The 11,491-nt window shown below is 49.4% G+C and overlaps 1 protein-coding gene across 1 annotated transcript; it reads left to right on the top strand.

Moving 5' to 3' along the window:
- Positions 1-610: 610 nt before the first annotated feature.
- On the top strand, positions 611-10,605 carry GNG3 (G protein subunit gamma 3). The gene is made up of 3 exons (XM_053369960.1): positions 611-1,031; positions 6,594-6,699; positions 10,137-10,605. Exons 2-3 carry the CDS (start codon positions 6,601-6,603, stop codon positions 10,263-10,265), a joined length of 228 nt encoding a protein of 75 aa, XP_053225935.1. The 5' UTR covers positions 611-1,031; positions 6,594-6,600; the 3' UTR covers positions 10,266-10,605.
- The last annotated feature ends 886 nt before the right edge of the window (positions 10,606-11,491 follow it).

Below are 11,491 nucleotides of genomic sequence, written 5' to 3'. Positions count from 1 at the left end.
TCTGGGAGAAGAGACCCCTGTCCGGAACACTGGAGAGTGTATACCGCTGCATGCTAGAGAGATCAGTGATGTGGCTCATTGCTGTGTAGCTTCATAGGTTTCCGTTATGTGCCTAGGTCCCCTTTCTACTGGGGGAAATTGCAGGGATTTAGGCCTCCGAATAGCTGAAGATGGAAATCGGCAGTTTCACTCGATGTTAAGGAGCAGGCAAGGCCTTGGAGTGGCAAAGAAGGCTTGTCATGTGGCACCGAGTGGAAAACGGAGACAATAAAATGTTCTCTTTCCTTCAGCTTTCTGCCTCCCACATCACACATAGTTCAAGGTGCTGCAGGGAGTGGAAGCTGCTTGTGTACCTGCTGTGCCTATTTAGAAAAGGGGGTGGTGGTGAGGAGCCTGGAAGGAGGGGAGAAAAGTAGGCAGTGTGCATTGATGTCAGATTTCCAAATGAAAGGGAGATGCTGACACCGTACTGCAGCTCCCATGCGCCTGTACCACTACGCACATGAGGGGTGTGTGGGCCGGCATCCCCCACTCCTTAGCTGTGCTTTCCCCACATAACCTCATGTCTCTCCTCTTTAATTAAATTTCCTCCATAGCAACTGTAGCCTTCCACTCCAGAAAAGCAGCCGTCTTTTTAGAGAAACCCATGTGGGGGGTTTACCTCCACAACCAGCACCACCCCTGCCACAGAGATGGTTCAGCCCCAGCCTTAAGTGGCTTGTTGGAGCATCCTCTAGGTACCAGTTCTATTTAATTAAGGTCCATCCTGGAAGAGGTGAGGAGAGTGCTGGGGAGACACCAGGGTGGAGTCACCGCTTTGGTGGGGGGAAGGAAGCAGAAAGGTGCCTTGTGGAAAACACACACACCCTTTCCTCGACCCCCCCACCCTCAAGTCCAGGTGGGGAGAGAGGACCAGAGTCTTTCTCTCTACGCCAGATCATCTGAACACACCCAAGGCTGAGAAAAATCAACAACAGGCACCCACATTTACACACCCATCTCTTCATTCCCAACAGGGATCCAAAATAAAGGTCTGTATTGGGGGAAATCTCCATCAGCTTTGAGGTGGGGGGTGGAAGGCGGCTTCTCGCATGCAGGGAGGGAAGATTTGGATGTCTGGCATATGGAACCTATCCGGGGCAGAGACCTAATGTTGATGGGCCTATGCAAATGTTTATTTTTTTTTCTGATCAGCCAGGGATTTGAATGACCGTTTTGCACTATTCTGACAGTGTGATAGGTTTTCTTATTGTATGTATTGTGTGGCACACTGCCTTGTGGGAACTGCTAGTCTAGAAATGCTTTTCTATATAAATAAAATGTGGCAAGAGAGTAGACAAAAGAAGGAGGGTGCGAGTAGCTGCCGTAGCTTTGTGTTTCCATGGTCTATGTTCCTTGGATTGCTTGGGTTGGGGGTGGGGAGTGGAGGAGAAGCAGACAGAAATAGAGGAAAGGGCTTCTGGGCAGAGATTCCTTCCTCACAGCTATGCCAAGGGTACGGGAACCAACACAAATGTGAAATCTGGGGGGGGGGGGTTGAATTCTGATGCCAGCCTTTGGAACTGCCATTTGTTCATGCTTCATAACATCTCCCTGCCTGATATAGCTTTTCTGCACTCCCCACCCCTCGCTTTTATTTTTTTGCATCTAATAAGAAAAGAAAAAGGAAGGAGAGAGGTGAGGGTGGGGCAGCAATTTTAAAAATAATAATAATAAAGGATTGGGTAGAGCTCATGGGGTGAATATTTGTTCTCATGGAAGGTGGGCTGTAAAGGGAGGAAGTGAGATAATGGGGGGAGATTCTTTGTCTTGAAAGGAAAAAAAACTCATGTGGAGAAATTTAACCCTCATATAGCATTCATTCGCTGCAGGAATATAGGAAACCGCCTTATACCAAGTCAAACCATTGTTCCATCTGGCTCAGTACTGTCTACTCTGACTGGCAGTAGCTCTCCAGAGTTTCAGGCAGGGCACTGAAGCCATGGCCCAACGAGCTATGAACCTTAAAACGAAGGTACATTAAGGAACATAGGAAGCTGCCATATATCGTGTCAGATCACTGGTCCATCTACTTCAGTGTTGTCTACACTAACTGGCAGCAGCACTCCAGGATTTCAGGCATGGGTGGAGATGCTGGAGACTGAACCTGGTTCCTTCTGCAACTGAACTATGACCTGTCCCCAATACTCCTTGACACCTACTGTATATTTGGCATATAGACTGATGCCCCAAAGAAAATATCTTAAATTGAGGACACATGTGACTGAATGGAATGCTATCCTGGAGTGGATGGCTTAGGTCGGTGTTTCCCAAACTTGGGACTATTTTTGGACTACAACTCCCATCAACCCCAGCCAGCATGGTCAATGCTCAGAGTTGACGTGAGTTGAAGTCCAGGAACTTCTTGAAGGCAACAGGTTCCCCATCTCTGGTTTAATGGATTTCCTCTCAGGATGAGCTGATATGATGCCCTCCAGAAGGTAGTGGACTACAGCTCCCATCATCCTTGTCCACTGGCCATGTTGGTTGGGGCTGATGGGACCTATAGTCTGACTACAAAGTCTGGAGAACATCATGTTGGCTTTACAATCCACCTTACCACTAGCAGGGGTCCTTGTGTTGCTTATCCCAACAACCCCCTTGCAATGCCTTCTGTAGTCACTTCATTTGGCAGAGTGTGAAACCTTTTTAAGAAAAGGAAAAAGAAATTCATTGGCTGGCTACCAGGGCTTTCAAACCCCAAGGCCAGAACTTTTCTCCCTATATATTTGGGATAGGTGAGGGAAAGTGCTGTTGCATTACTCCCAGAGACAGCCTGTCCTTTCCTTCTTGTCCTCAGGCCATTAAAAATACAACCACCAGATTCCTGGTTTTAGATCTTGGCTTAAATCAAGACTCCTTAGCCTGAGGGCTGGAGCTCTCTTCCTCAGGCAAGGCCTAGATTATTGCTAGAACTCCATCAGTCCCCATTGTCTTTAGCTAGGATGGGAATAGTCCCTGTCTGGGCCTAAGAAGTTGCTGCCAGCCGGGGTTGACAACACTTTTACAGACCTCTGATTTGACTCAGACCCCATCCGCACTATATATTTATAGCGCTTTTATCCCACTGCAGACACAGCTCCCTGCAAAGAATCCTGGGAGCTGCCATTTGGTTAACAGTGTCAAAAGTTGATGGGAAACACCCCGACCTTTGATATTGGCATTGCAATACTGTGTGTTTTTTGTCTGTGTGCTACCAGGCTCCGACCTGGTGAAACACTCTGTCACAAGAGACTAGGGCCCTGCGGGACTTGACATCTTTCCGCAGGGCCTGCAAGACAGAGCTGTTCCGCCAGGCCTTTGGCCAGGGCACAGCCTGACTCCCTCCCTCGGCAATCTTCACGGAGCTCTGGCCCAATGGTGGCCAGTGGCTTGAATTTAATTAATTTTATAATGAATGATTTTAGAGTGTTGTTTGTGTTGTACTTTTGTATTGTTTTATTGTTGTTAGCCGCCCTGAGCCTGGCTTCGGCTGGGGAGGGCGGGATATAAATAAAATTTATTATTATTATTATTATAAAGTGTGGTTTATAAAGGAAGAAACAAAATGTTGCTGGACTACAACTCCCATCATCCCTGTCCATTGACCATGCTGGCTGGGGCTGATGGGCATTGGAGTCCAAAAAAATGGCTGGAGGGCAGCAAGTTCCCCTTGAAGCTTTGACCTTGAAAACAGGTCCATGTTCAAGCTAACAGCTTCTTGTTAAAAGAAGCCTTGACAGGGACTGGTCAAGTGCCAGGAGTTTGCAACACCGCCCCAGCCTTTATCAAGGTTAACCTGATGCGCCACTTTCATGGCAACATCACTACTGGATCTTGCCGATTTCCCAATCATGCTCCCAGTGGCACAACATCTGCTTTGCATGTGCATAAAATCCCAGGTTCGCTGATCAGCATCTCCAGCTTGGGCTGGGACCGCCCCTTACCAGAAACCCTGGACAGCCACTGCCAGTCAGTGTAGACATACTGTGCTAGATTGAGCAACGTCAATAAGTTCCATTGTTCAAAGTATTTGCATTTCAAACTCTCCCTTGCTAACCCTGTATTTAACAAGCATTCACAGGAGGAAAACCAGGTGGTGTGCTGTAGAGTATATAATTCCTCTGGATTATAAAAAGATTAATTGGAAATTAGGTGGGTGGCAATTTAGGAGTGGGCCTCCTTAGCTGTGGCACCTCATCTGTGAGCTGCAATTTCTTCAGGGGTGCTGAGTTTTATTAGGAGACACCCTTGTTCCCTTCCTAGAACTGTAATTTTCAGAGTTCGCTGGTTAGGGTTGCCACATTTCAAAAGGTAAAAGCCTTGCCTAAGATCCAAGACAAAGCGCCACCTTTCAGAAATCCCTCCCAGACATCAATTCCGCCTTTTACATCATGGTAATGTCCGGGAAAATCCGTTTGATATACGGTAAATGGCAGAGGATAAGGCCATTGAAGGTCGTCATATACAGAACTGTCATGGACAGAATGGAGGAAAAAGAAGTACAGTATTATACGCTCACCTGAAGTTTTACAAAAGTATGTAAATGCTCTGGGTACTGTTTCAACACGAATGGAAACAGCTAAAAGTACAGTGGTACCTCGGGTTAAGTACTTAATTCATTCCGGAGGTCTGTTCTTAACATGAAACTGTTCTTAACCTGAAGCACCACTTTAGCTAATTAGGCCTCCTGCTGCCACCGCGCTGCCAAAGCACGATTTCTGTTCTCATCCTGAAGCAAAGTTCTTAACCGGAAGCACTATTTCTGGGTTAGCAGAGTCTGTAACCTGAAGCATATGTAACCTGAAGCGTCTGTAACCCGAGGTACCACTGTACAGTTGACAATTAAGGGATAATTTTGGGTAATGGATTGTAACTGGAGAGTTAACGCAGTAATATTAGAAGCTAAGATCGTATCAACAATGGCGAGTGGGAAATCATTTAATTAAAATTTCATAAATTTGGTATTGACTTGTAATAATCAGTGAAGATTGGGTTGAAATTTGGAAAATCAATTAAAAAAATAGTATGAGAAAATCTGGACAAATGGCAGCCCTAGACTGATTGTAACACTACTCTGAGAATTGTAGCTCCATGAGGATAATTGAGTCTCCTAACAACCATCAGCACCTTCAACCAGCTACAGTTCCCATGATTCTTTTGGGAAAGCAATGGATGTTTAAAGGGGTATTATAGTGCTTTAAATTAACGGTGTAGATGTGGTCTTTCATGTGATTCTACTGCCAGGCAAATAAATGTTTGTTTGCATAGTATTTTAGCAGGTAACGTAGAGGCCCTTCCAGATGGCCTGTTTATTGAGGTTTCTTCCTAAATTGCTTTGCAGGGAGATGAGATGATATACGCTATTTAACAAGCATTCACTCATCGGTGGGGAGATTAGACGATGTTGCCTCAAAGCAAGTGTCAACCTACTTATTCCAGTGCGTTTTCCCATTCCTTTCTTTATCGCAAAAAGGCTGTTCTTTTGTGGAAGTGGGTTTACTGCCCAAGATCTCCCAAATCATCTATAAGTGCACAACCTGGCTTTGCTGTTATGTGAACTAATCTTGCCCACAAATAGAATCTCAAAATGCCCCCTAAATTCATGGTGTGATGTTTTCAACCTGTTGCATTTCATCCTTATGCTGTTGTTCAGGTGTTACCGGTAATTTCCACGCAACTCTGTATTTTGTACTTGCAGTTTATCATCCGTGTTGCAGGCTGGCCTGACAATGTTCACTGAAGGGTGGGCTAAAAGAATCCTTTATTTAAAAAATGACAAAAAATTGCGGGCCGCTTTACAGTCCCAGCTCATTCCAGATTAAGTTGTGACCAATCAAGATGCATAAAATTAGGGGGGGGGGAGAGCACTTTGGGCTAGATTGGACCAAACATTCATCTAGGTCAGGATCCTGTTTCTCCAAGTGACGCCAGGAATCTACCAAGCAGGGGCAGGGCAGCATACACACCATACATTTATAATATTTCCCCCCTTCCCTCCCCCAAAAAGAATCCTAGGTACAGTGGGACCTTGGGTTACAGACGCTTCAGGTTACAGACTCCGCTAACCCAGAAATAGTATCTCAGGTTAAGAACTTTGCTTCAGGATGAGAACAGAAATCGTGCGGCAGCAGCGGGAGGCCCCATTAGCTAAAGTGGTGCTTCAGGTTAAGAACAGTTTCAGGTTAAGAACAGATCTCCAGAACGCATTAAGTACTTAACCCGAGGTACCACTGTACTGTAGTTTGTTCAGGATGCTAGGAGTTATAGCTCTGTGAGAGGTAAACTACAGTGCCCATGATTTTTGGGGGGATGCCATGTTTCTAATGTATGGTATATACACAGCCCATACAGGCAATGGCCTCCTGCTGTTAGTTGGTCCCATAAACTGGTATCCAGAGTGCCTCTGAACATGCAGGTTCCATTTAGCTACTAAATAGCCCTTGAGAGTCCTCATCTCCTTCATACATTTGACCAATCCTCTTTTTTGTATATAAAAAACCTCACCTAAAATAGGGTCCACAGTGGCACCCAGTCTTTTCATAGTATCTTTTGCTCCATGATTTCTGTCGCAGAATCCTCATGAAGGGCGAAACTCCAGTAAACAGCACTATGAGTATTGGGCAGGCCCGGAAGATGGTGGAGCAACTGAAGATTGAGGCCAGCATGTGCAGGATAAAGGTAGGAAATAGGAAGAAGGGAGCCTAAAAGGCAGTAGATTACTGGTCCCTCCATTGGGGTCAGGTGTGACACACACGCCGCAGGTGCTGTTGGACTCCAGCTCCCCTCATCCCTGGCCACCCTGGCTGGCGCTGATGGGATTTGTAGTGCCAGCCACTCAAGGGCCACAGGTTCCTCACCCCTTCTCATGTCTAGTAGTAGACCATATGCTTTGCATGACGAAGATCCTTGACGTCTCCAGGCAAGGCTACGAACATTCCCAGTCTGAAACCCTGGAGAGCCATTGCTAGTATTGGGCTAGATGGGGGAAATGACCTGGCATTCCAAATCTGGAAAATCAGTAAAAAAAAAAAAATCGCAAAAAAATGACCTAGTGTTTATTTATGTAGCACTATCAGTACATGTGGCACCTTGCAGAGGAGGGGGGAACAGGTCCCTGCCCCAAGGAATTTACAATCTAAGGGTGGCAAGGACCACAGTAGAGTAAGCCTGCTGGATCAGGCCAAATGCTTACCGTATTTTTCGCTCTATAAGACACACTTTTCCCCCTCCAAAAATTAAGGGGAAATGTGTGTGCGTCTTATGTGGCGAATGCAGGCTCCTTGGCTTCAGCGATAGCAACACAAAGCCTCCGAAACACAGAGGGAACGCTCTCTCTGCGCTCCGGAGGCTTCGCATTGCTTTCCCTGCAGCCTGGAGAGCGAGAGGCGTCGGTACCTGAAGCCACCTGAAGCCAGGGATAGCCACCTGAAGCCTTTGGAGCGCAGTGGGAGGTCCCGCTGTGCTCCGGAGGCTTCAGGTTGCCCTCACTGACTCTCCTGGCTTCAGCAGAGAGGGAGAGCTGCGCAGCGCCCCTTCAGCGAAGCGGGAGGAGAAATGGAAGGGGCTCCGTTTCTCCTGCTGCTTCGCTGAAGGGGCGCTGAGCAGAGAGGGGGATCCTATGGTCAGGTGCGTCCTATAGAGCGAAAAATACGGTATCTGTTCCCGCATCCTGTTCTCACAGTGGCCGACCAGATGCCCCAAAGCCCACAAGCAGGACTTCAGTTCAACAGTGATTTTCCCCACTTGAGATTTCCAGCAACTGGTCTTCAGAGACCTCCTGCATCAGCCCCAAACCCATCTAGTCCAGCATCCTGTCCTGTGCTTTTAAATGTATGGCGGGCACCTTCCGCAGGCAGAGCAGCTGCTCAACCACTTCGCTTTGGAGCATCCATACAAGTCCGTGTGTCTCTGTGTGTGCTCAAGGACCATTGAATCGAATTACCCCTTGTAATTTTCGACATGTGCGAAGAACGTGAAGTCGCTGCCCATTTGAGGAGGGTGAACAGCAACTCGGGCAGATCTCCCCCCCCCTTGAGTCCTGAATTGCTAGGAATGCAGCCAAGCTGCTTTCTGGTCACAACTGCAAGCAAAGGATGGCTTGCCCAGATGCACCCTCATGTGGCGAGAATGAGCTTTTACTGAACTACCGTATTTTTCGCACCATAGGACGCACTTTTTCCCCTCCAAAAATGAAGGGGAAATGTGTGTGCGTCCTATGGTGCGAATGCAGGCTTTCGCTGAAGCCTGGAGAGTGAGAGGGGTCGGTGCGCACCGACCCCTCACGCTCTCCAGGCTTCGCACACCTCTCTGCAAGCAGCGGGAGCGGTCCCGCTGCTTGCGGAAAGTTGCCAGCATGCCGAAGCCTGCGCGCGCTGAGATCAGCGCGCCCAGGCTTCGCGGACCTCTCCGCAAACAGCGGGAGCGGTCCCGCTGCTTGCGGAGAGTTGCCAGCATGCCGAAGCCTGCGCGCGCTGAGATCAGCGCGCCCAGGCTTCGCGGACCTCTCCGCAAGCAGCGGGAGCGGTCCCGCTGCTTGCGGAGTTGCCAGCATGCCGAAGCCTGCGCGCGCTGAGATCAGCGCGCCCAGGCTTCGCGGACATCTCCGCAAGCAGCGGGAGCGCTCCCACGGCTTGCAGAGAGCTGCCTGTTTGGGGGCTGGGGTCGGGGGAAGCTCGAGCTTCCCCCGCCCCAGCCCCGCGCCTGGGGGGGAAATAATTTTTCCCCTTTATTTCCCCCCCCCAAAAAAACTGGGTGCGCCCTATGGTCCGAAAAATACGGTATATAGTCAGAAAAGGGGATGTGGGTGGCGCTGTGGGTTAAACCACAGAGCCTAGGACTTGCCAATCAGAAGGTCGGCGGTTTGAATCCCCGTGACGGGGTGAGCTCCCATTGCTCGGTCCCTGCTCCTGCCAACCTAGCAGTTCAAAAGCACGTCAAAGTGCAAGTAGATAAATAGGTACCACTACGGTGGGAAGGTAAACGGCGTTACCGTGCGCTGCTCTGGTTCGCCAGAAGCGGCTTAGTCATGCTGGCCACATGACCTGGAAGCTGTACACCAGCTCCCTCAGCCAGTAAAGCGAGATGAGCGCCGCAACCCCAGAGTCGGCCACAACTGGACCTAACTGTCAGGGGTCCCTTTACCTTTGTAGTCAGAAAAGGCCCCTCAGCAGGAAAGTGGTAGATAAACACAACCGGTAACCAAACAAGCAAATAATTTTTTGAAAACATCAGCAGTAAAACACATGCCTGGCATGCAGAATGTACCAGATTTCGCAGCAGGGCATCTCCAGTTAAAAGGATGAAAGAGCCATCTCTGCACGAGATCCTATGAAAGCCACTGCTGGGCTAGATCAGGGCGGGGGAACCTGTGGCTCTCCAAATGTTGCCGAACTCCAACTCCAATCATCATCCCTGGCAACTGACTTGTGCTCGCTGGGGCCGTTGGGAGTTGTAGTCTAGCAATATATGGAGGGCACCATTGTAGCCTTCTTCTCCATTCATTTGTCCAATCCTCTTTTAAAGCCATCTAAGTTGGTGGTCCTCACTGCCGCCTATGGGAGTGGGTTCCATAGTTGTTGAAGAAGTAACTTCTTTTAACTGTCCTGGGTCTTCCAACATTCATCTTCATTGGATGTCCCAAACTTCTACTGTTAGGTAAAGGGACCCCTGACCATTAGGTCCAGTCGTGGCCGACTCTGGGGTTGCGGCGCTCATCTCGCTTTATTGGCCGAGGGAGCCGGCGTACAGCTTCCAGGTCATGTGGCCAGCATGACTAAGCCGCTTCTGGCGAACCAGAGCAGCGCACGGAAACGCCGTTTACCTTCCCGCCCGAGTGGTACCTATTTATCTACTTGCACTTTGACGTGCTTTTGAACTGCTAGGTTGGCAGGAGCAGGGACCAAGCAACGGGAGCTCACCCCATTGCAGGGATTCGAACCGCCAACCTTTTGATCGGCAAGTCCTAGGCTCTGTGATTTAACCCACAGCGCCACCCGCGTCCCTTTAGTGTTACGAGGGAGAAAAACTTCTATCCGCTTTCTCTGTGTCATGCATCCTTTTACAAACTGACATCATCAGAAGGCTGGAGTTTTCAACTCTCCCCCTTCCCTTGGCAGGTCTCCAAGGCTGCTGCGGACCTGATGACTTACTGCGATGCCCACGCCTGCGAGGACCCCCTCATCACCCCTGTGCCCACCTCCGAAAACCCGTTCCGAGAGAAAAAGTTCTTCTGTGCCCTCCTCTGAGCTATGTCTGTCTCCCCACCTCACCCCCTTGGGCCCAGGGGGGCATCTGGGCTGCTCAGATCTCCTTCTCTCCCCCAATCCCTCGCATCTTCCAGTCCCGGGACACCCTTATCACTGCTCAGCATTGAATTGGGTTTGCGCAGGAGAAGGCTGCCATGTACCTCGAAGCCCAAGTCTTGGCTGTTTTGGGGAAGGGGCTGTCAGGGCAGTTGTGGAGGTTCCCACTTTCAAATTCCCCCCTCCACGTGTTCCACTGCAAGGCTAACTTCTCCATACACTTCAACCGAGCACAATTCAAACTCTGCAAGTGATATGGATACAGCGCCCCCTCCTGTTTCCTTCCTCCACAGTCAACAAAGGGTGGCAGGAAGGCACCCATTCTCCCCAAAACGAGACCTAGAGGTATTAACCACCCCCTCCTGTATGCCCAATCTGTGGATGGTTTTGCTACAAACTGCCCCCTCCAGCTACCCACCACCTATTTCAAGTTTCGGTCCTAATGGCCAGAGGGACTGAAAAGTTTCACCCTCCCCGCAAAAAAATTATACCCGGGGGGGGGGAGAGCGAAGGGTTTTGATTTCTTCCAAAACGGGCCGAGGCGGTTTGTGCCACACACCCCTGCCCAACTCACACTGTATCAGAGAGCACAGAAAGTAATAAAATTAACTGGAGCCACTCAAGCTGGGCCGGAGTGGTTTTGAGATGGAGAGGTGGGGAGGGATCTGCTAAGGGGTCGGGGGAGGACTCTTAGCTCCCGTTGGCCCCCAGCCTGAGCAGCCAATGCTAACACAGGAAGTGGCCCTGTACTGGGTCGAACCCAGTGGTGGCTGGTGTCCATCAGGGCTGATGGGGTAGAAGGCAGGGGAGCCCAACAGGAGGTTCAACCAGAGACAATGGGAGGCAGAGCCAACTCACTCTGGATCAAGACAAGAAAATCAAAAAGAAACTCTGGCATGCAAGGAGGAGGTATGGGCAGACTCTTGATTATCAGGGCTGCAAAACTCTGGCGCCAGGTTTGCCCAGGGCATGTGTGCAAGAGTGTGTCAAAAACTTGAAAACAGAACCACCGAAAACTTGGGAAGTCCGAAATGTGTTCCTCTCCCACCTGCTGCCAATTGGTTTCAGGGTCTTCTTTGAGCTCAAGAATAAATGTAGTTAAAAACAACGACACTGACGCTGCCCAAAGGCTCCCCCAGACTGGTGCCCTTCAGACATTGCTGAATCGC

Source organism: Podarcis raffonei, chromosome 16 (assembly GCF_027172205.1).
Source record: "Podarcis raffonei isolate rPodRaf1 chromosome 16, rPodRaf1.pri, whole genome shotgun sequence".
In the NCBI taxonomy this organism is placed as follows: Eukaryota; Metazoa; Chordata; class Lepidosauria; order Squamata; family Lacertidae; genus Podarcis; species Podarcis raffonei.
This window is presented reverse-complemented; position numbering and strand designations above follow the sequence as displayed.

Excerpts from the sequence above, each read along its gene's own strand:
- GNG3 (XM_053369960.1), top strand. The coding sequence starts at position 6,601 with ATGAAGGGCGAAACTCCAGTAAACAGCACTATGAGTATTGGGCAGGCC. Across the intron at positions 6,700-10,136 it reads CCAGCATGTGCAGGATAAAG|GTCTCCAAGGCTGCTGCGGA; the intron begins GTAGGAAATAGG and ends TTCCCTTGGCAG.